At 59.6% G+C, this 25,576-nt stretch overlaps 4 protein-coding genes across 5 annotated transcripts; all 4 read right to left on the bottom strand.

Annotated features, from left to right (window-relative positions):
- Nucleotides 1–205: 205 nt before the first annotated feature.
- On the bottom strand, nt 206–3,324 carry LOC147057577 (sodium/calcium exchanger 1-like). The gene is made up of 8 exons (XM_085911830.1): nt 2,174–3,324; nt 1,977–2,086; nt 1,740–1,757; nt 1,526–1,591; nt 1,326–1,447; nt 1,137–1,236; nt 661–915; nt 206–582 (listed from the first exon to the last, which is right to left on the bottom strand). Exons 1-8 carry the CDS (start codon nt 3,322–3,324, stop codon nt 206–208), a joined length of 2,199 nt encoding a protein of 732 aa, XP_085767956.1.
- A 1,006-nt stretch (nt 3,325–4,330) lies between these two features.
- On the bottom strand, nt 4,331–9,003 carry slc22a7a (solute carrier family 22 member 7a). Its single transcript, XM_085911091.1, has 10 exons — nt 8,857–9,003; nt 7,120–7,555; nt 6,672–6,775; nt 6,082–6,236; nt 5,841–6,009; nt 5,582–5,699; nt 5,174–5,498; nt 4,992–5,100; nt 4,613–4,819; nt 4,331–4,539 (listed from the first exon to the last, which is right to left on the bottom strand). Exons 2-10 carry the CDS (start codon nt 7,435–7,437, stop codon nt 4,419–4,421), a joined length of 1,626 nt encoding a protein of 541 aa, XP_085767217.1. The 5' UTR covers nt 7,438–7,555; nt 8,857–9,003; the 3' UTR covers nt 4,331–4,418.
- rcor3 (REST corepressor 3) lies at nt 8,323–13,112 on the bottom strand. Its single transcript, XM_085911090.1, has 12 exons — nt 12,326–13,112; nt 12,168–12,224; nt 11,505–11,582; nt 11,344–11,396; nt 11,079–11,240; nt 10,867–10,991; nt 10,639–10,717; nt 10,332–10,556; nt 10,174–10,251; nt 10,045–10,102; nt 9,667–9,890; nt 8,323–9,337 (listed from the first exon to the last, which is right to left on the bottom strand). The coding sequence occupies exons 1-12, from the start codon at nt 12,555–12,557 to the stop codon at nt 9,014–9,016; spliced, it is 1,695 nt and encodes a 564-aa protein (XP_085767216.1). The 5' UTR covers nt 12,558–13,112; the 3' UTR covers nt 8,323–9,013.
- A 122-nt stretch (nt 13,113–13,234) lies between these two features.
- Nucleotides 13,235–25,302, bottom strand: eml6 (EMAP like 6). Of its 2 annotated transcripts, XM_085911070.1 has the most exons (43): nt 25,076–25,302; nt 24,404–24,657; nt 24,135–24,294; nt 23,975–24,073; nt 23,823–23,891; nt 23,545–23,730; nt 23,287–23,422; nt 23,009–23,210; nt 22,448–22,585; nt 22,121–22,377; nt 21,815–22,024; nt 21,577–21,744; nt 21,396–21,502; nt 21,227–21,327; nt 20,795–20,981; nt 20,631–20,736; nt 20,455–20,548; nt 20,287–20,387; nt 19,959–20,161; nt 19,755–19,866; nt 19,560–19,687; nt 19,344–19,485; nt 19,107–19,259; nt 18,826–18,957; nt 18,666–18,754; nt 18,400–18,567; nt 18,131–18,332; nt 17,893–18,019; nt 17,740–17,818; nt 17,546–17,675; nt 17,347–17,445; nt 17,175–17,195; nt 16,763–16,936; nt 16,493–16,701; nt 16,238–16,395; nt 16,035–16,149; nt 15,701–15,889; nt 15,469–15,641; nt 14,851–15,013; nt 14,686–14,789; nt 14,448–14,601; nt 14,276–14,376; nt 13,235–14,016 (listed from the first exon to the last, which is right to left on the bottom strand). In XM_085911070.1, exons 2-43 carry the CDS (start codon nt 24,598–24,600, stop codon nt 13,992–13,994), a joined length of 5,868 nt encoding a protein of 1,955 aa, XP_085767196.1. In that variant the 5' UTR covers nt 24,601–24,657; nt 25,076–25,302; the 3' UTR covers nt 13,235–13,991. The 2 variants fall into 2 exon arrangements, with proteins under 2 accessions (XP_085767196.1, XP_085767197.1); XM_085911071.1 differs by lacking the exons at nt 23,823–23,891; nt 23,975–24,073; nt 24,135–24,294; nt 24,404–24,657; nt 25,076–25,302 and having other exon boundaries at nt 23,287–23,418; nt 23,545–23,645.
- Between the last annotated feature and the right edge of the window lie 274 nt (nt 25,303–25,576).

Below are 25,576 nucleotides of genomic sequence, written 5' to 3'. Positions count from 1 at the left end.
GGGTTGGCCTGTTATACTTTGATTGATTTTACTGCAAAGCAAATTGTCTAATGACGGGCTTGGAGACAAATCTAAAACACCTCCAGTCAGTTGCAATGACCTTTGAACGAGCACTAGCGTTTCGTCATGGAGTCGAGTGGAAAAAAATAAAATGAAATGACATTCCACACGACGACCGATGCCATCCTTGCGCGTTTCCCCGTGGTCAGAAGCCCGGGATGTGGCAGTAGGCCTCGAGCGACGACAAGACAATGTACATCAACCACAAGCTGAAGAAGAGGCCGGCGGTGGCCGTCTTTGCGAGCGGCGGTCCGCCGAGTTCTCCGCCGATCTCGGGTCGGCGCCGATAGATGAGGACGGCGATGCAGACGAAGGCAAAGATGGTGAAAAGGGTGACGGAGAAGGCCAGGGTTCCCGGGTCCACCCTGAACACCTGGTTTTGGGTGCGGTGGTAGACGGCGGCGATGGACCAGGCCACGCCGATGCCCAGGAACACGTTGACGGCGTTGCTCCCCGTCACGTTGCCGATAGAGGCGTCGGCGTACTGGTCTTGACTGGCCGCCACCTTGCTGGCGAAGGTATCTGGGCCAGGTGGGAGGGAGATGGTGTAAAGAATGCCAGAGGCGGGCGTGTGGGCATGTGGGGCGCTCCACGACCTACCTGGCACCGACGTGCCCAGGGCTACAAAGACCACGGCCGTGACCGAGTCCTTCAGACCCACCGTGCAGCCAAAGTGCGACGCCAGGTCCCCGATGAAGGCCGTCAGGATACCGATGACGGCGATGGAGACCACGAAGCACGCCCAGCCGTTCCAGTAGTCGGTGGGTGGGACCAGCGCAAACAGCAGCTTCCAGAAGACGCTCAGGAAATGTGTCACGTAGTCCAGGGCAGAGGGCGGCTCCTCGCCGTCCTCGCCTACACAATGGGAGATTGGACAAAAAGTTGTGAGTCCAGGACGGGATGGATTGTTTAGCTGACGCGCTGGCTGGCTGGCTGGCTGGCTGGCTGGCTGGCTGGCTGGCTGGCTGGCTGGCTGGCTGGCTGGCTGGCTGGCTGGCTGGCTGGCTGGCTGGCTGGCTGGCTGGCTGGCTACTGATGGCTTTTTTTTTTTTGGCTAGCAGGGTGGACTCGTTCACCTCCGCCGATTGTGGTGGCCTCCACAAATTGCTCTCTCCACGGCGTCGTTCGCACTAGCACGGCCAGTCTGGTCTTCTTCAGGACCTTGTCCACCGCGCTCTGACACACACACATAACAGCAGCCATTGAACAATTGTCGGCCGACTCGTTTGCGCGTTTCAGGCCAAAGGCTTTCATGCGTGCGACACCTTAAACTCGTACGATTCCTCAATGACGACTTCCAATTTGACGTGTTCGCCTAACGTGGGCCGACCCGCCCGTCCGTTACGTCGCTCCTCTTCCTCTTCTGTCCCCAAGTCCTCGGCTTCATCTGAGAGACACACGCTCGCGCTGAGAGGCCGCCGGACGGACGGGCGGGCGGATGAACGGAGGGAGGGACAAACTGTACCTGGGATGGTGATAACGGAAGAGGCGTTCTGTTGTTCTCGGAGCTTTCTGTAGCCCGGGTCTTTGCCTGCCAGATGGCGATAAGGCCGTGAGAAGAAGGCAAGAACACGGATGGCATGACAAGACAAAAGACACGTGGAGCCCGGCACCAGAGGGAGGAGCAGCCGGGTGCCACCGATAGTGTCTGCTTGTGATGCCCTTCTAAGGTGACCCACCTGTGAGCAAGAATCCACCTAAAGACAAAAGGCAATGAATGAAAAAAAGGGCCAAACAAAGCAACTTCTTGAAGCAGAACCGCTGAGGAAACCAAACGAGATGGAAATACAAAGGCAAACGACAGGGTCTTCAGTCCCGGTCCTTGGAGTCCATTTTTGGGCCACCGAGGACCAGGACCTTAAGCCCAGCACTTGGATGAGGTTAAGATGGCATTTAGGCCGCAGCCGGTGGCGCACCTTTGCTGTCGCCGCTCATCTCCAGCAGTCGCGGGTCGCCCATCTCCACCCAAAACATTTTGTTCTTTTCGTACTCTTCGTCGTCGATGATGTTGATGCGAAGCGTTTGACTGAAAGGCATACATGGAGCAGAATGACGGAAGTTGGCGGGTGACGCGTAGGCTAGCAAGCGGCTGCTCCCTGCCTCCCTCCCTCACCAGATCTGCTCGTCGTCAAACTCCAGCACGCCGTGAGTGTCCTCAAAGTCTCGGCCGCCCCCTTTGGCGGTGCCCTCGACGGTTCTGTACGGCACGGCCACCGCCCCGCGAGCCCCGGAGGTCCGGACCACCCTGACCTCCATGGCGCCGACGCTTTCGCTCACTGTCACGGTGGGCTCCTCAAAGGCAAAGACCCCCGCGCGGTCGTCGTCATCGACGTTGCGGGGCGAGGAGTCGTGCCCGTCCGTCGCCTCGCTGCCGCCGTGCCCATCCGTCGTCTTCGTGGACAGCTCCCGCTCAGCCTCCCGGGCCAGACGTCTGGCTTCCAAACGCGGCGTTTGGATTTTGTCGGGCTGCCCCTCGGTCTCGACGATCATCCCCCGGCGCCGCCCGGCTCGGTAGCGCTTGTACACGTACTTGTAGAAGAGGAGGCGGCGGTCGGCCACGTAGGCAAAGCTGACGCAAATGGGAAAGAAGAGCAGCGTGACGAGCCCCTCCCAAATCTCCACCACGCCCGGAGAGAAGTAGGCCAGGATGAGGTAGAGCCACGTGTAGGCGAAGACGCTCCAGGCGGCCGTGACGAAAAAGACTCGCAGGTGCTTGACCCGGCGCGTCTGCCCGTCGGGGATGACGTAGACGCACAGGCCGATGATGACAAACATGTTGAAGGCGGCGCTTCCCACGATGGTGTTGGGCCCCAGTTCGCCGGCGTCAAAGTTGTGACCGCAGATCTCCACCACCGAGAGTAGGATTTCCGGAGCCGACGAGCCCAGCGCCATGAGGGTCAGGTTGGACACCGTCTCGTTCCACACGCGCACCGTGGCCGTCGACCTTTCCCCGTTGGCTTTTTTGACCACGACCTGTCGCTCTTGGGACGTGATGACCTCGATGGACGCCATGAAGCGGTCGGCGATGATGGCCACGCCAAGGAACATGTACGCTAAGGCCGTGAAATAAATGGCGGCCCTGGCCACGCGCTCCGCTGGGCCGGGGTCTTCCGGTCGCCACGGCGACAAGATAACGCCGTCCTTGCAAGTGGTGCCGCCGCCGCCGCATTTACTGCGGTTGCGGGCGGCCGAACTCTCCGCCGGCCCGACGTGGGCCGAGAGCAGGGTCAGCAAAACGAGCGAGGCTCCGGATCCGCCCTGCATTTTAGCAGCCGCTCTGCTCACCTGCCGGACGCAAAGACGCATTGCAAAAACGGCTCGTTATTGCACAACAATCGCTAGGCGAATCAAACGTTGGTCAAATTTGGCGGTGGGGCCGGCAGAATGGTCCCTCCGTCGCCCGCAACCATGTCAGCCGACGGTGTCGACTCAGCCGTCGTCCCAGCAAGGGCCAGCCCCTTGCCCTTTTCTTCTCGGTGCCGTGTGTTTTCTCTATTGATTGGCTTACCTTCAGAATTTTCGGCAGGAGCAAAAGCGGGCTCACTAAGATCGAAGAGAAGATGCGAAGCCGGCGAGACGTCGACGGGGACTGAAGCGGGCCAGAAACGCTGGTGAGGAGGACCGTTCAGGCGGAGAACTCCCGCCCACATTTGTCACTTCCAGAAACTCCAATCCAAACTATCTCCTGCGTTTAGGCCAGGCTGGAGCAGACCAAAGGAGGAGTGCCGGCGAGAACCTCTGCGTTAGCGCCGGGGTGGGGTGGGCGTGATGAGCGCTCCTAAGTGGGGAGATAAAAGTTCTAAAGACGGCTGCCGAGCGACGGGCTTATCAGTGCGTGGCTGGCTGGCCGACCCGCCGGCACCAAAGAAGGCAACGGACGAGCTGACGAGTTTCCCAGGTTCGGAATAGCGGCTAACGCTAGAGACTCACGCGACCTTGGCCGACCTCAGCTCGGAGATGCCGACGGGAAGCGCCCGCCAATTTGCGTATCCAGAGGGACGTTGGCTTGCCCATACCGGTACGAGGGCCGGACTATGGCGCGCGCTACGATACCGAGCGAGCGAGCGAGCGAGCGAGCGACGCCTATCCTTGGTACTTTTGAGAGACGCAAAGGGATGACAGATAGCTTGCAAGGGAAGGAAGACGTGCTTTTGCCCAAAATGTGAGCCCAAAGTGGATGCCGCCCGCCACCATTCAAATGAGTTAACGCTAGCGCTCAGAGCATGGCACTTTGTTGACCAACTTGAAAATGTTCTTTTATTTCCAACGTGTTGAAATGGGACATGCTTGAGTGCACAGGGGAAGGATGGCGCTGGATTGGAATTGGATTCGTCTCGCTTTTGGGGCCGATGAGCCCATTAAAACGGCCCATTATTGGCCGCTTGCGTTGCTCTCGCAATGCGCTCATCGGCCAGGGGCGCGCCGCGGGCGCTCATCTCCAGACCGCCGGAGAGCTCGTCGGGCTCCGACTTCCTGTGCCTGAAGACCGAGAAAAGGACTCGCGTCAATGACACGGGGAGGGCGGGGGCGCCTCTGGCTTTCGGCCGCCTACCTTCCCTCCTCAATGTCCAGAATGTTCTCGGGCAGGCGCACATCCAGCGTCTCTGGCAGCAGGAAGACGAGCCCGCCGCCGAGTATCCCCGTAGCGGAGAAGACGAGCGGCGGCAGGAAGAGCCAGGCGTCCTCCAGCAACGCGATCATCGGGGCCACCGAGCTCCCGATACGACCCAGACACGACGTGTAACCCATGCCGCACTGCCTGTCCAATGAAACCGGCTCACTTTAGCTCGCTAACGTGGCCAAAGGAGCGGCAAACACCCAAGCTAAAGCCGTGCTAGTGAGAACGCGACGGAAAGCGTTCTTTTCCCCTCCTATTTGTCGCGAGCGCCTCGACGTAGCGCCGAGCCGGCCGACCCCGGTGACCGCGTTACCGAAGGACGGTGGGGAAAAGCTCGGCCGAGTAGAGGAAGGCGGTGGTGAAGGCCGCCTCGGAGAAGCCCTTGGCCACCACGGCCACGCAGGTCCGAAGCACGGCCAAGTCTGGAACCACAAAGACAAAATGAAAGGCGGCCCAGGCCCGCCCGGGCTCATTTTGGCGGGCGCGGTCGCTCACCCAGCGGGACGGCCGCGTTGATGGCTATGAGCGCACCCGTGGCCATCAGAAAACCCGCCTGACCGTTGCGTCGCCCCGTTTGGTCCAGAACAAAGTAGGCCAGAACTTTAGCGGGCACTTCAATGGCACCGTAGATGAACTGCGTGAGGTAGACGTTGACGCCTAAGCCCGAGATCCTGAAGCTGATGCCGTAGTACAGGAGGGCCACGGAAAACCAGGAGAATCCTGAGACCAGCGTGATCTTCCTCAGCCGGGGCGTCTTGAGCAGGTCCAGGTAGGAATGAGTCTCATCGGCCGCGTCGGACACCGCCGCCTTCTCCAAGATCTGCGACCACATTTTCGCTCATCCGAGACCTGCGCGGGAAGCGTGCGTGGGAAGTGCGTGCGTGCGTGCGTGGCGGTATCTACTTCGGGCTGGAGTCTGGCGCCATCCCTCCGGTTCATCTTGGCGCAGCGCAGCAGGCAGTCGCGCGCCTCTGCGGTCCTGCCGTTGGCGAGCAGCCAACGGCCCGACTCGGGCAGCCACCTGGACAGGAATGGTTAGGGTGGGCGGGGGTTAACAGCCGCCCATTCTGACCTACCAGCAGCCAACGGGCCGACTCGGGTAGCCACCTGGACAGGAACGGTTAGGACGGGCGGGGGTTAACAGCCGCCCATCCTGACCTACCAGCAGCCGAGCAAAGCCAGAAGGCACGGTGCCGTCACCGCCAGCATCAAGTGGCGCCAGTCTCGGATGGCGTAGGCCAGCGGCGCCAGCAGCATATTGCCCGCGCTCCACGACAGACTGATGAGCGTGCCCGTCAAGGTGCGATGCTTTACGTCCGTCCACTCCACGCCTGTGGTGGTGTTGAGAAGTCAGGCCGGCGCTTTACGCTCCGGCCCTTTCGGTCAATGCGGGCATCGCTCACCTAGAACCGTGCCGATGATGGACACGCCGCTCAGAGTCACGCCGCTCAGCGCACGCGACACGGCGAACATGGCGTAAGAGCTGGCGAAGGCCGACGTGGCGCCCAGCAGGGTGGTGCCCGACAACGCCGCTACCAGCATCGACTTTCGGCCGAACCTGCGCACACCGCCGCCGCCGCCGAGAGGAACCTTTAATCTCCACAAAGGCCCACCCCGGTTTTGTCCCGTCCCAAAGACCTAGCGGATGCTAAAGGGCATGTTGCCTCCGAGGACGACGGGGCCGGGCCAGGTGCGATGGATTTATCCCGATAATCGGGTTCGAGTACCCCGATAACAAACGAAGAAGCGGCGCTACGTCAGACTTTCTCCAGACTGCCGGGACCTGGCCACAGCACAAAGAGCGCTCACCCGGCCGGCACCGTCCCTCCCCCAGCACCCGCATTCCGGGAAGACGGACTTGACAGAGCGTGGAAAAAAGGCGTGCGTCCGTCAAATTTCCCGCCCGCTTCCTCATTTCCACGCTCGTGTTACAGGAGTCGAGCTTGACGAGGGAAAAGACTGACGGCTCGTCGGTTCACTCCTGCGAACTCACTTGTCGGACAGATAACCAAACAGGATGGCGCCAAAAGTGACACCCAAGAAGAAATAGGTGGCAAGCGCCTGGTTCAGTCTTCGGTCCTCGCACACCAGGTCCCACTGTAGGCACACAGACAAAACGAGAGACTTGATCCGGATGCGCTCGCCACCCGTTCCCGACTCCATCCAGACCTGAGGGAGAGCCCGAACACCCGCCCGCATGGCCGCCCGCCCGCATGGCCGCCCGCCCGGCCCGCACTTAACTGTAGCCACATTAAAACTTGATTAAGTCCTGATCCGGACCTGGTCAAGACTCGATCAAGTCCTGATCCAGACCTGGTCTACGCTTGCAGAGGGGGAAAAAAAAAAAAGAATCAAACAAGCAATAAACAGTCTTCCCAGTCTTGTGCGTTTCGGGGGGACGTGTCCTTACACGGATGGGGCGGGATCAAAGCGGCACTCACCTCGGTGGCGGTGGTAGAAGCGAACTCGGAGCGGTCGTAGATGTAGCCGTGAGGGCAAAGGCCGGTGCGGTTGTGCCGCCTGGTCAGGTTTCCGCTCGTCGAGCCGTTGTCAACGGCGCACGAGCTGCGGGCGTCCGCCGGGCTCCGGTCCGGGGGCCACGGCCCGGGGGCGCAGCGGTGGGCGGGCGTTGCCGACACAAAGTTGTGCAGCAGGAAGTGGAGCGGCAGGATGGCCCGGGGGAGGCAGAGGATGCTCAGAACTAAAAGCTGGAAGGTGGAGAAGCCACCGACGTCGTCCAGGATTTCCTCGAACCTCATGGCGACCGCTGGCTGGACTGCAGAGGCCTTTCCCCTTGCTGGGCTTTTTGAGGCAGGAGAAGGAGGGACGGGCTTTGCGTGTGGGAGGGAGGGAGAACATTCCTCACTTGATCAGCAGCTGGCAGGCAGGCAACAAGACAATTAGGCAAGATGTCTCCTTCCTCATGACCAGAGCTGGACAGTCCAATACTTGTCTTTTTCAGACACGCTTTGAAGCCAACCCTCTCCTCTCTCTCAAATCACTCACATCTAGCAACATAAAGCAAGTTGCACAAAAGTATTCCCATTGGGCAATGCGCCTAGCAAATGGTCAGATCAAGTTGACAAAAGGATCGTTTGCCTCAGGTGTGGCAAGCAATTGATTGCTCGTGGAAGCCCCAAACACCAGAAAATGCCTTCAAATATGAACCTGGAAAAAAATACATGGCCTGCCCGGTCCACGCTTGCGCTTCGCATTTCCTCCCGCTCGGCGGCACCCTGGGAACATGCGGCCAACCGGAAGAGGTCAAAGGAGAAGCGAGCAAAGCCATTTGCCACGCGCGCCCTTTCCACTCTGGGCCGTCGAAAATCCTTTCGACGCGACTTCCCGGGTCTGTTGACTTGTGCTCGCTAGAGGGAGCGGCGTGACATTTGCTCCTCATCTGATCAGTTCACGGACAATCGATGGTCGACGCTTCATTCCTCAGTGCTCGCTATGCCTGCGGTCACACGGACGCCGAGGCCGCTTCCTCCAATTGTGGCCGCCGCAGCGAAAACATTGGCGCCGATCTCTCGGCTTTTTGTGCGCCGTCGTTTCCGGTTCGAACGTCGCGTGTTCCAATTCTTTTGCTCACACAAAAACCCGGGCTCGCTTTCTCTCAGATGGAATAACACGAGGCAAAGGAGTTTTGGAGCCCAACGTGCCCGTGACATGTTTTAATGTGAACTTTGTGTCCTTCTTTGGCAGGCGTCCGTCGACGGGCTGGACAAACCATACGCAAACGCTACAAAAGCTCCAATTCAAACATGCCGAAGCAATCTTACTCAAAGCACCGGCCGGCGCTGTCGAGCGACTGCTTGTCCAAAACAATTGCTGCCACAAGAACGTGGAGGTGGCTTTTCTCCGGGTCCTCCCGCATCCCAAAAACGATTGAGCGTTCTAAGTTGCCTGAAGGCGTGGATGCTTATTGGTCTCGGGCAACCTGACAGCTGGGACAGTCTCCAGCATGCCCGTGAGAACACAAGATGGATGGATGGATGGATGTTCCATACAAAACATTATACCCACCAAACATCTATAGGCAGGTGGATATATAAATATACACACAGTTTCATGTATATACATAAATTATACATAGATTATACATATACATATATATATACATATACATATATATATATATATATATATATATATATAATATGCGCACGCACGCTCACTTGTATAGCAGTCACTGCGAAGGTAGTTTGACAGCTCACTGTGCCGCCATTCAAGCGTCTTGGCTGAGTCGAGTGCCACCGAGGTGTTTGGTCCCGCCAGAGTGTTCCGTTGCCAACGTGCTGTTTGGGCGGGCGGACGCCCTCTCCTCGGCACGCGTTACTGGAGACACGACGAGGAGGAGCCCGCGTCGGCCGAAGGCTGCGGTGGGGCGGCGGGGCCGGACGGGCGGGGGTTGAGACGAGGGGGCGGGGCGTTGGTGGGCCGGATGAGGGGCGGCGGCTGCTGCAAGGCGGGCCGGCTCTGCTGCGAGCTCGGGTGGGGCTGCTGCTGCAGGGGCGGCGGCTGGCGATGCAGGGACGGCGTGGCCGGCAGCGAGGGCCGCAGCAGGGGCGGCGGCTGGTGCTGGAGCGAGGAGGCGGGGCTCGGCGTCACGCCCGTCTGAGACGAAGCCAACGCCGGAGACGTCCCCGATGCGGCGGCCTTGGAACAAAAAGGCAGATGGGGCTTTAAGCCTGGCTACTGTTGCTTTAGTTTGTTTGCAAACGTCTTGTTTTGCTCGCTTTCAAAAATTCAAGAAAAGACTGGAAAATGAGTGAGGAGAGGATTTGGAAATGTGGAAAAAAAAAAAAGAAAACCCAGGCAGGGCTGGGCAATTGCTGTTTCGGAGCACCGGCGGTCTGCACGTCCGCTCTGTCTCCCTGTCGCAACACGCCTGTCCCATCATAAGCAAGCATCATTTGAATCAGGTGCGTTGCAGCAGCAGGGAGACCGAGCGAGCGAGCGCAAATCGGCCAGCCAATCCTATTCACCTCCTCGTCCTCCTCGTCGGTGCTCTTCCCGGAGGGTGTGGCGGACGTGTTCTTCGGCTCCTCCCCGGAGGCGCCGTCTCCTTGCTCCGCCTCCCACTCCTGAAGGACCTCCTCCAGATTGAAACGCCGCCGGTAGTTGACGAAAAAGTTCTTCACCTGCCCCAGCGTTTTGTTGCCGATGACGTCGGCGATGGCCTGAAAGTCTTTGCCGTACTTCCGGACTCCTGAACGACACGAGCGACGACACGGTCGAGAGAGTCGAGCGGCCCGTGACGGGAGGAGGACAGAGTAGCCGCCGCAAAGGCAGCCACCATTCAAAGCTATTCTAAAGCCAATTTGCCAAAGTCGGACAGGCCAAAAACAAAGGAGAGGCGTCACCTTGAACGGCCAGCAGCTGCTCGTCGGTGGTCCAGCGAGCGTTCACCTTCTGAGCGCTCTGAAAGCACGGTCCGCACGCATTGTCAGAAAGGGTGGCTAAGGCTCGCGCCGACGCCACTCTCGACCAACCTCGGGCAGGCGGAAGGCCTCGATTCCACGTTCCAAGACATGCTTGAGTCCGCTGTTCATCTGTTTGGCGTTTTGAACCTGAAACGGCAAGGCAGCCATTTGCCGAAGAGCAACGGCCGCTGGCGCAAAGCGGCTCCCGTTGAGCGGGCGCCTCCTACCTGCCTCTTGAGGGACACCAGCTCCATGTCCAGCTGGCGCAGGAGCGCATTGGCGGCGGCAGCGCCGCAGGAGACAGCCACCACGTCGTCCTGGCTCAGGTACATGCCTTTGGGGGGGCGGCACCGCGAGCGCTGATGGTGGCGGTGCTGCAGTGTGTGGTGCTCCCGCCGGCCCGGGACCGACTTGGCGGTGGGCGCCGCCGGCGCGGTGGGCTCCGCCGGGTTCTGCCACCAAAGTGGATCGAGAGCGTGCGGAGGGAGGGCCCGCCGGGCTTACTGGCTGGCGCGCGCCGGCCGACGAACGTACCTCTTTCTTGGCTTCCTTGTTGGGGTCGTAATCGCTGTCGTTGGGCTCGGCGGCGTTGGCCTCCTCCATCTCCTCGTCGCTGCGGCGACAACGGCAATTAGGAATCGGCCCCTCGTTACTTGTGGAAGGGTTTTCATCCGCCCACGGTGGCGCCCCGCCAGCGTTTACTTCCCCAGGTGAGTGGCGCCGACGGGATTTCGTGAGCAGCAAAGCCCGGGCCGCCGTTACCTGTCGCCTTGGTTGCTCCTACTGGCCAGCTTCCTGGCTTGGCGGTCCATTAGACTGGTTCTGGAACGGGTTTTCTTCCATGAGTAGTAGTACTTGACCAGGCTGGAGATGGATTTATCTGGAAGCTAAGGTCAAAGCGTCCAATGGACAAGAGCCAGACGGGAGGCGGCGCCGTCGTGCCGGCCGGGCTTTACCGGACGCTCGCCGCTTACCATCTGTTGGATGCGGTGAAAACTCTTGCCGTGAAAACTGAACGCTTGCTCAAAGAGAACCTTGTCCTCCACCGTCCACTCGTCGGGAAAAGGCGTAAAGTTGGGGAGGTCGGCCAAAGACTTGTCGATGTTGTGTTTGTGCCAGAAGAGCATCCCCAGTGCCTGGCCGGGCGCACGCACACATAGGCACAGGCTCACACACGCACATGCACACACACTTGCGGTGCCTTCTGAAAAGCCAGTGCTTGGAAAGGCGCGCGCTTACCTGCTCCACATTGTAGCCGTGCTTGTCTTTGGCCAGTGCGATGTACTCGTCCACTGCGGCGGAAGGAAGGAAGGAAGGAAGGAAGGAAGGAAGGAAGGAAGGAAGGAAGGAAGGGTTACTATGCCAACGTGAGGACGGACGGGCTCGATGCGATCACTCACGTTTGGCGTCTTCGATGTCATGATAAGGCGACCACACCAACATACCGCCGCTGTCCCGCTCAGAGTATTTGCTGGAGCCTGAACGGAGCGTTTCATCGTCAATCCACTTCAACCGCAGCTCCATGGCTATTTCGACAAGGGTCCAATCGTCTGGACCCGCTCCACCAAATACCACACAATAGCTGCCCATGCCGCTCGCGTTGTCTGCTTGACAACTTTGACCAGCGGTCAACCTATCGCAAAACGGGATAGATAGGGGGGGCCGCACTCTACTGCTTGGAAAGCCTGCCCTGCCCTGCCCTGCCCTGCTCTGCCCTCTCCTGCCCTGCATCCCCGGTGTTTTCATCTGTGCCCAGGACGCCGTTTCTAAAATGTCACACCGCAGCACGCACACAAACAAGCACGCACGCACACAAGTACACGTGTACACGCACAAGGGCTGCCGGCCTCGGCGGTCGGTCCCCATCCGGCAACATTCCGCACGCACCCCCGCAAGCCCTGGGGACGGACGGCTTCGAGGCGTCTCTTGCACTTTGGCGTTCCGTTTCAAAAGGCCAAGCGTGAACAGGAGCTTCCTAGCTTCTTTCCTGCCTGCCAGCTTACGGCTACCACGTCCACAGTCACCAAACGAGAAGGGAATATTCAAACAGCAGGCAGACTCACCGGCCTCGTAATCAGGAATGTTGGCCTGGTAATCGGCTCCGACCCGCATGCCAACATCTGCGGACAGGAAAAGCAAAAGCCTTGCAAGTGTGACTGCACTGGAGCGAGCGTCCAAGCTAGCCAGCTGGCTAGCTTGCCGTGTATGTCGGGCGGCCCACCGTGCTCGTCGTCACTGCCGCTTTCGTCCGTCAAGTGTCCGTTGGACGCGTTGGAAGGACTCTTGGTGCCGTTGGAGCGAGCCTTGCCCAAATACTCGGAGCCTTTGTCCATCATGCCCGGCATCTTGTCGCTGCTGTGCTCGGCGGCCGCCGCCGTCGCCAAAGAGGCTCCAAAAAGCTTCGCCTGACGGGACCGACGTGCTCCTTGGGCGCTACGGGACGCTACCAGCATGGGAAGGGGACGCCGCCAGTATAGGAAGGGGCCGATTTGATCCCGAGAGACACAAAATGTCCGCCACCGTCGCAAGCAGCCCGAGGAGTAGGTCGACTCGAGGGACTAACCGACGCGGCGGCGGGCGGAGTCCCCCCGTAGTGAGGCCAGCCGCGAGCGTTAGATAGTAGATCCCTCCGCCAACCCGTCGGTGGATTTTTGTTTGTTTGTTTGTTTGTTTGTTTGGGGGCGACTATCTATGTTCACGTGCAAGCTCGTCCGTAGGCAAGCGCCGTGCGAACCAGTCGGATAGAAAATAATAATAAAAAAAAAAGTTCATCTTTTCATTGTTGCTTTTTTTGTCATGGCCGTAATGGGCTTCCATAGAGAAGCAGTGCACGCCTCATACGCAAATCTGTGGCAATTTCAATATTTCTGGGCCAGACAACAAGGGAACGGATTTTTATATGCGCAATAGCGTGAACACATGCATCGTGCCTCCTTTGTTTGGTTTGTGGCTTTGTGATCGCAAAGGCCATCATTGACCTTCCTGTTGTCCTGCAGCGCCCCCGCGAGGCGACTATTTGCAACTGTCATTTGACAGCTTCCCAAGTTAGTTACACGTTTTAAAAAATGTAGCTCAGAAATGTGTTCATTCTTCACATTCTTTCCTTTCAAAACTACAATTGAAAAAGGTATCTGTTATGAGTTCCTTTATTGAAAAAGTGCCATTCATTCCGGGTTTTTGTTGTTGTTTTGTTTTTCCCGTACTCACTTTGTAAACTTTGTCGACATGAAACACTGACCGCCATCAAATCTCACAAATGGAAAGAGAACTGAGCGCATCTGATTGAGCTGCGTGGGCCAAGCTCAAGCTTAGCGCATTTCTCCTTCCGCCAATGCTAAGCAGCCGCGGGATTGATGGTAAGTCGTGTTTGTTTGGCCAAAGAAAAGGCGGCTAACTTCAAGTTAGACCCGAATGCACACAAACAGCAAGACTGAATACGCAATATGCCGACCGCACACCACACTCGCGGTAAGATACAACGTTGTCGAGTCCCCGCCGTTAGCACCGGCCGGCCGGCCGGCGAGTGTGCTGTTTGTGATGTTAGCGTGCCTCGCTAACTTTCCTCAAGCCAGCCGACCACAGCAAAAAACTAAAGAATGGGAGTTAGCGCACAGCCACGTGGGCTAACGTGCATAGCGCCCTGTTTTTGGGGTTTGCTTTTACTTTCTACTGAAACAAAGCGTACAAGCACACAAACACCACAAGGTCCAAAATAGGGTCGGCTCACGTTCACCTCAATGTGATCTTCTAGCGTCTTGTTCCCATGTGACAAAAGCGTTTGCGTCAAGTGTAGAAAAGGCCAACCGGTGTCAACTGGTGCGGAAGCCGAGCCGTCGCCCGGGTGGAAAGGCACGTCCCCGACGCTCGTGGCCTCGGGATGCTGTCGACTATTGACATTTCCACACAAACAAACTGGAAGGAGAAAGAGAGTCATGTCACATTGCATGTCTTGAATGGTGACAAGGTAGAAGCCCAAAGAAACAAACAAGGAGCCTATCCTCCCACCTACTTTTCATTTTCAATTCAAGCACCAAAGCAAAAAGCTTCTCATTTAGAGACCCAAGGGTAAAACTTTCAAGGCCAGCGAAAGTGGGAGGCTCAGAGACAGAAGGCAGACCGACCGCCTGCATTGCGTCCAAACGGGGCACCACTTTCAAAAACATAGTGTCACCTGCAGTCGCTGCCACCGGCGCTGATGACAAACTTGTCGTCGCAGGAGAAACGAACGTTGGTCACGTGAGCCGAGTGGCCCGAGTAGCGCTTGTGCTTGGCCTGCAAACGGAGACACCGGTTAGCCGGCGCGGCCGGCCCACGGCGCCGGCCCACGGCGCTCGCCCACGTACGAATTTCTCAGAGCAGGGGAAGTCGAAGAGCTTGATCAGGCCAAAGTCGTCGCCAGTCACCAAGTTGACGCCGGCGCGGGACACGCACGCGCAGTTGACGTCGGCCTTGTCGGCGTTGCGAGGCCAAACGCCCAGAACCTCGTCGCCCAGGATGCTGCGTACAAACAGCCAGACGCTGCTTTCAGCCGACGGGGCGGGGGGTGGAGTTAAGGTTAGGCTCGGGGGTGTCCTCCCTCACCTGGACCAAGTGGCCCAAGTGATCCTCTCGGTCAGGGAGGCGTCGGCGACCATCTTGCCCGAAGGAACCTCGTGCACCTGCCGGGCGTAGGTACTGGTGGACACCTGCGAGCCAGCGGGAGCGGTCAGCCCGAGAGAAGGCCTTCAGAGGAGCCAGTTCCCCCACCTGGATGCGCCGGCCGTCGGCCGAGAAGTCCATCTGGATGACGCCGCCCGGGATGTCCTTGCAGTAGCCCACACGGTTGAGCGAGGAGCCCAGGGCCAGGTCGTAGAAGTCCACGGCGCTCTCGGCGCACCCCACCGCAAGGAAACGGTTGTCTGGGCTAAAGCTAGCGTGATGATACAAATATTTTAAACAATAGCCAGTCACTCATTTGTTCAAAAACAAGCACAAACACTGTGGAAGCCTGCGTCAACATTCTTGACAGACTCGACACAAATGCTGTTGGCCGCGTCCGATGGGCAGATGTTTTTCGGCCAAATCGCCGGCCGCTCGCCCACCGCGTCGTTATTTGCCCGACCAACAATGACGTCGTCGACGGCATCGGACTTTACGTTCACTACAGTTCATTGAGTTCACTTGTTTTTTTTTTTTTCAAACCCCACCAAAAGAATTTTCAGAGATCTTTGTTTGTTTGTTTGTTTGTTTTGAAACGGGCCGATCAGCAGTGGACGGTCGGTGTGAAGCTTTTGTGCTGACTTTTGACTTTGCTCCTATTTTTCAAGTATGTTTGCGAGGCTGGAGCAAGCGCAGCCGGTCGGTCGGTCGGTCGGCGTGGCGTACCCGACGTCCTGGACGGCGGCGCTGCGGTCTCGCTTCTTGCCCCAGACGGTGAGCGAGTTAACCAGCAGGATGACGAACTCTCCGTTGTCCATGCCGATGGCCAGCATCTCTCCGTTGGGGCTGTACGAGGTGCACTTGGCCGGATGGCCCAGGGTCACCTTGTTCAGGAGTTTCTAGGAGACCACCGAGGCCTTGGTCAAGCGAGGAGAAAGGGAGCGCCGGGCACACGCACCTTATCGGCCAGGTCCCAAATGCGGACGGTTCCGTCGTCGCCGGCCGAGATGAAGACGTCCTTGAAAGGGTGTGCGTCCAGTCCCCAGATGCCGCCTCGAGTGTGTCCGTTGATCATGGTGTTGGAGGCGGCGTTCTTCTCGCCTACTTCGATGATCTCGCCGTCTTTGGTCCCCACCAGGATCTTCCCCTGGACCGGCCGGGATTGTTTTGAGACAAATCAGAAGCCGTCCGTCATTTAGGCCGCAGAGCGGCGCTTCCGTCGGTCGCATCGTTTGACGTGAGCAAATCACACGCCGCCGAACACCATCTTTGGCCTCTTGCGGCCTCCCTACCTTGCCTCTGCAGACGGAGCGGACGTTCTCCACAGCTTGACCAGTCTCCAGCTGAAAGGCTCGGCATCGCTTCATCTCCTGGTCCCAAAGTTTGACGGCGCCGCCCTCCTTGGTCCTGCCAAAAGCGAACAAATTTGCTTTTGGCAGCGCCGGCCGCTTCTTTGGGAAGCCAAAAAAGCGGGTGGCGCGGGCGGCGTACTCACGGACGTTCTTTTCCACCCGTGACAATGAGTCCGTCCCTCAGCGTGGTGTACATGCTGAAGACGGGCCCGCTGTGCGCCTTGGCCACCACCCGCACCAGGAAGTGCTCCCTCCACACGTACACGTCGCCGTTGATGGCGCCGGTGAAGGTCAGGTTGTTCTAGCGTGCGGGGCAGAGGCAAACGAGGCGGCAGAGCTGCCTCAACACGCGAGCCCTCGCCAGCCAGCGCAGAGCCCCAAGGCCGACGGGAACTCACGGCTCCAAAGGCCACCGCCAACATGGTCTGCATGCGTCCGTCCTCCACGCCGCCCAGCACCCCTTTCTTGTACAAAAGCGAGCCGCCCGCCAGAGTCCAGAACTTGATGTGCTTGATGCCCACCGACACAAACTGGCTGTCCGAGTCCGGCCGGAACTCCACGGCAAAGATGCGCTCCGGGTGGCCCCCTTTGCTGGTCACCCTGGCGCCTGCCGTCAAAAGGCACGTGGCACCAAGGGTGGCCCAGCGCCCAGCGCCCAGCTCACCCACCTTCCTGCCACCTCCACACGCTGATGACATGTTCAGGCTCCACCCCCACGGACAGCAGCAGCTTCCCCGTTGCGCTGAAGTTGACGTAGCCCACACCTTTGGCGTGGGAGCAGCGCAGGATGGACAAGGTCTGCTTGGTCACGGCGTCCCACACGTGGATGGATGGAGCCAAACCTACGGCCGGACAGCGCAGCGGTAAGGACGCCGTCACGTTAAACGCCATGGCGGGAGGAAGGAAGGGAGGAAGGGAGGAAGGAAGGAAGGAAGGAAGCGGCCGCGGCCCAGCGTGCGACTCTCGGTGGACCCGCGTATACCCTTCTAGAGCTGATCTTCAACACTGAGTCGGCGCATCGCCTTGGACACAAACAACAAGTGCGGCCGAAAAATGGACGGTGAGGTGGGCGGGACTTACCTGGGAACTCTGCAATGTCACCTGATGGAGGGGTGGAGACAACATGGATGTAAAAAAAAAAAACAACAACAACAACAATAAAAGAAAAAGCGGCATAAAGTGGCATATGGAGCAAAAGCAGCCGAGTTCATGCGGCGGTTTTCCCAACCAGCCCACCGAGCGACTGACTCACCGATCTGCCCGGTGGCGATGACGTTTTGGTATTTGGGGTGCTGGTTGACGGTCAGGCACAGGATGTCGTCAGTGTGCTCCAGATAGAAACTCTGCGTCCCTGTGGGGAAAGCAAAAACAATGTCAAAAGATGGCCCAATCTGCCATTTTCACAATATGGAAGGACACTTTAGCCAAAAGCCAATCTCTGGACAACAAACCCGAGGACAGGTTCTGCACCACGGCCGCGGCCGCCGTGTGGAAGATGATGTCAGCGCCGTCGTTGAGGTAGTGCAGGTTGTTACGGCAGTCCGAACCTCGGTAGCCAAAGACGTGATCCAGCCGGAGGTCCTAGGGAAGCAACCGGACCAAGCAGTCAGAGCGGTCAAACGGTCCACGCTGAGTCTGGACTCACCTCCACCGCCTTCCTTTTCTTGCACACCTGGTTCCTCATCAGCTTGTCGGGCAGCGGAGTGGCCCGACTCACCGGAGCTCTGCAAACACCGGTACGGGCTCCACAAGTGCCTTTGAGCGAGCCGTGAGAAGCGCGCGCGGCGCCGGCGGCTACCTCTCTTCCACGGCAGGTTCCTTGTGCTGCAAGTGAGGCTTGGTACCCGTCATTTTCCTGATGCCGGCCGAGTAGACCTTGGTCACGTAGTCCACGGCCCTCTCGCGAGCCACGTCGCTGTCGTAGCCTGAGCACACCACAGCGCACGGCACGGCACGGCACGGCACGGCGGCAAGGTCGGAAGAGAGCGGACACCCCATCGTCCCTTTCCAAAGAGTGAGGCGAATGTGGCTTTTACCTCCGTCTTCCTCGGCGTCCTCGTCGGACTCTTCGCTGTCGGCCGCTTGGTTCTCCTTGCGACCCGGAGGCTCCCTGCTCCAAATCATGAGCGCCGTGTCAGCCCCGCCCACCGACAGCAGCAGCGCGTCGTCGTTGGACCAGCGGACGTTGGTCACGTTGATGCTGTGGCCCGCGTACTTCTTGAACTTGGAGAACTGACCCTGGGAGTGGGGAAGAGGCACCCAGGTCAAAGGAACGGCGCCAGCGGGCAGGCGGCTGGCGCCTCACCCCGCACGGGAAGCCGAAGAGCTTCAGGAAGCCAAAGTCGTCCCCGCTGGCCAGCACTTTCCCGTCTTTGCTGAGCGCCGCCGCATTGACGAAGCCGAACGCGGGCCAGATGCCCTCGCAGCTGGGACCCAGAACCGAAGTCCAGCTGGCCCACTCCAGCTTGGCCAGCTGCAAAGGCACGCCGGCGGAAGGGGACAAACGTGGAGAAAAAGCAGAACGTCGGCGCGTCACGAGGCCGGCGCTTTTGCGAATAGCAAAGAACCCACCTCGGCCGCCTCGATGCTCTGCTGGCGTCCTCGAGGAGCCTCAAAGAAGAGCTGCTCTTTGGTTCCCGTGTTGACCCGCACAAGTTTTCCTGCAGCCAGTGGTCCACAGCTGAAGCGCTTGCGGCACAGGCGGCAAAGGCGCGGGCGGCTTGAGCCTGACCTCTGGAGTCCCAGTCCAGGTGAGTGACGACGCTCGCGGCTCCTTTGCAGATGCCCACTCTCTTGCTGGTCAGCACATTGTAGATGTCTACAAAGGAATCGTGGGAAGCCACGGCCAGGTACTTGCCGGCGCCTGCGACAACGTGAGCCAAACCGCGTGAGCCAAACCGCGTGAGCCAAACCGCGGGAGCCAAACCGCGTGAGCCAAACCGCGTGAGCCAAACCGCGTGAGCCAAACCGCGTGAGCCAAACGACATGATCACCGCGCTGGCCTTCAACTACCTGGGGAGAAGCGGATGTCGGAGATGAGCTCCCTGCGGTGGTGGAAGCTCACCATGTCTTCCAGCGTGTCGGCATTGACCACAAGGAAGCTACCGTCGTTCAGGCCCACCGCCAGAGCTTTGCCGTCGGGAGAGAAGGCGCAGCAGCGCCCGCCTTTGTGACGTACAAACACCGAATGAGAGAGAGAGCTACCAGACTGGAGCGGAGCGGAGCGGCAAATGCGGGACTCGGGCCGACCTTTCTTCAGCTTGCGCACAGCCACCATTCGGTGATTGGCCGACAGTTCCCACATCCTCAGAGTTTTGTCATCGCTGACAGTGGCGCAGACGGGTAGCAGCGGATGGGCGGCCAAACCCCACACCTCGCCCTCCATGTGACCCTGAAGGCGACCAAGAGACGGTGACGCCCAGGCCAGGATGTCTCCAGGGGTTCCAGTCTCAAACGCTGACTGACCTGGACCAGCAGGGTCATGGGCCCGCTCTTGTCAATCTCCAGAATTTCTCCATTCTTGGTGCCTACGAGAATGTGGCCGTGACCCAGCGCAATGGCTCGGATGGACGGGTTGTCTTCTAGCAGCAGTCCTGGAGAGGAGAGGAAAGGCTCGTTAGGGTGCGCCGCTCGGCGCCGCTCGCCGACCACCTTTGCCACCTTTGGACGAGGGGGACAGAAGCGCCCTCTTGATGGCGTAGGTCTTCAGACATCTTTCAAAGGCGTCGTCCCACAGTTCCACCACACCGTCCTTGCCGCCTGTCACGAAACCCTGGCCAGGCCCGGCCGGCCAGCCCGGAAGCACCGCAATCAGGCCACACGTACCAAAGCCCGTAGGGTCGAAATGCTGCGCCCGGTCCAGACCTTATCCAGGGAACACATGGCGAAGACGGGCCCGTCGTGGGCCTTGACCGTCTTGAGCAGCGTGGTTTCCCGCCAAACGTAAACGTCGCCGTTGGTGGCCCCCGAGTACAGCGAGTCCTCGGAGCGGCCGTAACACGCCGCCATCATGGTCTCCTGCTTGCCGAGGTTGCCGAAGATTCCGCGCTTGAACGTCAGACCGCCGCCTGGTCGGCGGGGAAGAAAACAAAGCGGCAAAAAAAGGTCAACGCGGCGTCCACCCTCCACCTTTGTTTGCTGCTCGGCGTCCACGTTTCCTTTCAGCGCCCTTTCACCCCGCTGGAGTGCCTGCCTGAGTGTTGCCAGAACTTGATGTGCTTGGTCCCCAGCGTGACCAGCTTGTCCACCCGGAAGGGGTTGCTCTTTACCACAAACACTTTGTCCTTGTGACCTCTGGGAGAAAAGCAGAGCGAGTCAAGGGCAAAAGGGCAGCTGGGCTGACTCGGGCTCGGGCGTCCACCTGCTTTTGGCCAGTCGCTCGCCCTTCTTCCAGTCCCAGATGACCACCGAGTGGAAATGGTCCATCCCGACGGAAACCAAAGCCTTGCCGTCGGCTGCGAGCGCAAAGCCTTGAGATCAAGAGGGAGGAAAGGGAGGGAGGGAGGGAGCGACGGAGGAAAGGCGCCACTTACTTACCGCTAAAGTCCAGCGCGCACACGCCAGCGCTGTGGTGACCTCGGAGCAGCGACAGACATTTCAGAGTGGCCACATCCCACACGTGCACGGCCGGGTCTCGGCCCACCTGGGGGGGGGGGGCGGTTAGTTAGGGTTTCTGGGCCGGGCTGGGCCGGGCGGCATACCTGCGCGCTGGCGGCAACGTCTTTGACGGGGTGCACTGCCAGGCTGAGGATGTCGTCGTCGTGGCCCCGGTAGAAGCGCTGAGTGTGCTGCAGCCGGTTGTAGACCACGGCCACGGCAGCCACGTGGTACAGCACCTCGCCCGTTTGACTGTAGAACAGGTTGTTACGGCAGTCGAAGCCCCGGTACCTGCATCGGGGCGGTGGGGCGTCAGACTTTGAATAGATGAGGGGCGAGCGGGCCGCCCAGCCAGCCAGCCAGCCAGCCAGCCAGCCGGCCAGCCAGCCAGCCGGCCACCTCGCCCAAATATTTGCTCATTGGCCACCACGTGAAGGCGGGCGGTCTTGCAAGATTTGGACTTTGAGCCGTGTAGGGCTTGGCGGCGGTTCTGGCAAGTCGGCCGGCCAGCAAAAGTGTGAAAAGTGCAATTTCACCCGTGGACAAACTGCAGACAAAGCGCCTCCTCCGGAGCTTTCTGCCTCTTCAGCGAACCAATCAGCTTCCCGCGCAGCTGGGGCAGATCATCCTTATAAACCTGCCCACGCGCAGGGTTGGGTTAGGGTTGGGCTCGGCCCTGGCTTGCTCGCGCGCTCGCTTGGTCACCTGCCGTTCGTAGCTGCGCTGAGATTCCTGCTCCACGTCAGAGTCGATCTCGGGCACGTCGGACACGTCTGAGTCCGAGTCGCCGCTGTTGGAGTCGGCGTAACCTTCTGAGGAGGCACGGAAAATACAGGAGCGTGTGTCCGGATGGCCGGACGTGTGGCTTGCGTTTGGGTGAGCTCACCTTGGAGGAGGGGCTCCAGGACGCCGTTCATGATGCCCTCGGGCAGGAAGCGCCACTGGAAGACGGCGTGGTCGGCCCCCCCGGTGCTGAGCACCCACTGCAAGTCACTGGACCAGCGCACGTTGGTGACGTGGGCCGAGTGGCCCACATACTTTTTGAATTTGGCGCCTGCGGAAGGGACGGAAGGGCTCAGAGGCGGGCGGGCGGGCGGGCGGGCAGGCGGGCGTGCTCCTCGGACCTTTCTTGTGGCACGGGAAGCGGAAGAGTTTGACCAGGCCCAAGTCGTCGCCGGCAGCCAGCACGGCGCCGCTGTAGTTGGCGTCCACCGAGTTGATGCTGGTCACGTTGGAGTATTTGGGCCAGATGCCGTTGACTTCTGGGCCCAGCACGCCGGTCCAGGTCATCCAATGGACCCCCTTGGCTTCCTCCTCAGACACCGGCTTTCCTGCTGTAGACCAGGTCAAAGGTCCGTGTTCAGAAAAAAGCCAATCGGTGGAAAAAAAGCCAATCGGTTAACACCGTCCGAGTTGCGTCCGAGCTTTACCCGGCATCCGGTAAAAGAGGCGCTCCCCGGCGCCGTCGTTGGTTTGCAGGAAGCGCGAATCGACCGACCAGTCCAGGTGCGTGATGAACGAGGTGGAGCGGGCGCACTCGCCCACTTTTTTAAAGCGCTGCGCCACGGCGTAGATGTCCACCACGCCGTCGTTGGAGCCGGCCGCTAAGAAGGAGCCGTCCGGAGAGAACTTGAGCTCGTGGATCACCTCCTTGCGGTCCTTAATGTGCACCACCTCCGTCATGTCCCTGAGCACCCGAGTTCCGGTCATCCACACCTGCTGCTGGCGCTGGCGGCGCACGAGGCCGGCTGGCTCACCTGACTCGCAAGACGGTGAAGGAGCCGTCCTTCATGCCGAGAGCCAGCTGGGAGCCGTCGTTGTTGAAAGACACGCTGCGCACCGACTCCTCCATGTTGCAGCGGGCCAGCAGCGTGTGGTCGGGAAGGCTCCAGAGCCTGTGCGCAATTAGAAAGTCTTCAGCCATTTGAGTCAATAGAGGTACAAGAAAAGGAAAGAAATACGCTCGAGAGCCACATCGTCGTTGTCACCCGACAAGGAGAAAAGGAGCGAGTCAGGAAACATTCCAGTGCCATCGAGGGCTTTGGGCTTTCGGGTGCACGGTCGTTCGCAGAGAATAGAGGAGGAACCTTAGTGAGTAGAAAAACGAGATGGCCGCCCGCCGGCCCGCCAGCCCGCCGGCCCGCCAGCCGGCCAGCCAGCCAGCCAGCCGGCCAGCCGGCCGGCCAGCCGGCCGGCCAGCCAGCCAGCCAGCCAGCCAGCCACCCAGCCACCCAGCCACCCAGCCACCCAGCCAGGGGCTTCTCTTCTCGCCACGGCGGGCAGCCAGGTAGGCCGAGCGCAAAAGCGCGCTTGCTCACCTCACGGATCGGTCGTCGCTGCCGGTGACGGCGAGGGGTTGCTTGGGGTGGAGGTCCAGCCCCCACAGCTCACCCTCGCTGTGGCCCTGCATCAGCAGCAGCGGTTTGTCCCTGTCACGGACCATGACCTCAAAGATCTCGCTGTCCTGCGTACCGGCCAGAATGCGCTCGGCCTTCCAGCACACGCTGCGAATGGACAGACCTGAAAATGCAGACAGCACCGTGACGCAGCAGTGCCGGCGCCACGCAGCAGTGCCGCCGGCGCCGCCGCCTCCCACCTTTGTAGCCCTGCTCGGCTTCCCGCAAGTCGATTTTGGTGATGGGCTTGAAGTCGACGTCCCAAAGGCGCACGCAACCGTCCCGTCCGCCCGTTGCAAAACCTTCCTCGCTGGCGTGCATGCTGAAGATTCCTGCCTGGAAGGCGTGGTCAGCCCAGTCACTTAAACGGCCCGCCCGCCCGCCCAGCCGCTGGCCCAGCCGCTGGCCCAGCCGCTGGCCCAGCCGCTGGCCCAGCCGCTCGCCCTCTTCCTACGTACCGCGTGCGCCGCCTGCACGGTCCGGACCAGTGCCGCTCCCCTCCACACGTACACGTCTCCGTTGAGCGCTCCCGAGTAGGTGGTCTGTTCCTTGGCGGTGGCCACGCACAAAATGGTCTGCAGGTCGCCCGTCTTGCCAAAGATCCCGCGTTTGGGGGTCAGGGCGTTGCCGCACAGAGTCCAGAACTGAAGAGCGGACGTTGTCGTTAAGGTTCCGCAAACACCTAATACGTCCCGAATCGGAATGGAGTCAAATTGCTGCTTTGGCTTGGGTTCACCTTGATGTGTTTGACACCACAGCTGACCAGACGCGTCAAAAGCTGCGGGTCCCAGGCCACGTCGAAGATCTGCGGGAAGTCGAACGCAGGTCAACAGAGGCGTGAACGGAGGCCGGGCGGTCGTCCAGACGGACGGGTGGACAGACTCATACTCTGTCCGAGTGTCCGCTCGCCGAGGCGAGGACGCGTCCTCTTCTCCAGTCCCACACGCACACCGTGTTCTTGGCGTCCAGACCCACCGAGGCCAGGCGCTGCGGTGACACGGCACGTCAAGACTGTGTGTGTGTGTGAGGGGCACGTTTGAGGCCTCACCTGTCCGTCGGCGTCGAAAGCCAAACAGGCCACTCCGTGGGTGTGCGCGTCACGCAGGATGGAGACGGTCTGCATGGCGTAGGTGTCCCACACGCACACGTACGGCTCCTTGCCCACCTGACCCGTCGCCACCTGCACTTTGTCGGGATGCAGCGCCAGGCTGCCCGCCGTGAACAACACACATCTTTGTCCTTTACGGCCCTTTGCGTCCACGTCGTCCGTCGCCAAACAATCGGCACGCATCGACGAGCACGACTTTGACGGCTGACCTGATGATGTCGTCGTCGTGTCCCAGGTAGAACTTCTGGGTGTGCTCTCGGGAGTTGTAGACCACGCCCACCCCGGCCACAAAGTAGACCAGCTCCTTGCCGGCCGTGTAGAAGAGGTTGTTGCGGCACTGGTGGCCGCGGTAGCCGTGGATCCACTCCAGCCTCAGCTGGCAGCGCGGCGCCGTCTTGTCCGCCATCGCAAAGGCTCACGGGCGGCTTCTCGCCACCGCGCCTGCCATGACTTCCTGTCAAGACTTTGACAAGGAGACGAGCGGCTAAATTGCGCTGACAGACATGTGAAACAAGCGGTGAGGTGATTGATGGTGCCTTTTGCTTGAACATTGTCAACATCCGCCCATTGAGGAATCAAGCGTCACTCGCAACAAATGCCCAGTTCCCAGACCTTTTGGGTTTTAGTGTCTGTCAATACTCTCGCTGGCTCACAGTGAGTAGCAGTCGCGAGACAGAGACCGGGCGAGGGTCACGCCTACACACGATTGGAGCTTGTTGTATCCACTCAAATGGCGCCTTTATGTTATTTGAGTTTGTTTGTTTGTTTGTTTGTTTGTTTGTTTTGTTCGCAGATTTGAATCAAGCGCGCGAGGGTGGGAAACTCGGGTCGACTGTTTAGCTCGTTAAGATGTCACTATCAGGGAGAAATAATCCTCGCACCTGCTGCCCTGTGGTCTCTGACGTCATCAGCATCTTCACATTCTTCCCAAAGGAAGACGACAGCGGTCCAGAGCAGCCATCCGTCCGTCCGTCCCTTCGTCCGGCGTCTCCGTTCCAGAACCTCGGGTCAGAATCACAGCCGAGAATCGAAGGAATTGAAGGATGCAAGCAAGGACGATGGAAGGCAGATCACCGAGACCGCCGACCGTGCGCGGGGAAATGGGAAGCTTAATACCTTCAGATCCGGGCAACGCCCTTCAAAATAAAACGAATCCTGCCAAAATGGCAAATTCGCTATCTATGCGACGAAATATAACAAAGCAAAAAGAAGAGGGCGCCTATCCAATCTCTTGATGAATCTTGCACTCCAAACAAAGTTGCTTTCAACCCGGTGAGCGGTCTCAAGGAAATGCTTTTATGTTGAAGCGTGGCCATCGTCTACGACTATGTTCACGCTCCTTCTCTGTGTCTAAATTCACGGGCTGCGTCCTCCGAAGGCTA

Source organism: Syngnathus leptorhynchus, chromosome 5, assembly GCF_054491065.1.
Source record: "Syngnathus leptorhynchus isolate UIUO chromosome 5, UIUO_Slep, whole genome shotgun sequence".
Lineage (NCBI taxonomy): Eukaryota > Metazoa > Chordata > Actinopteri > Syngnathiformes > Syngnathidae > Syngnathus > Syngnathus leptorhynchus.
This window is presented reverse-complemented; position numbering and strand designations above follow the sequence as displayed.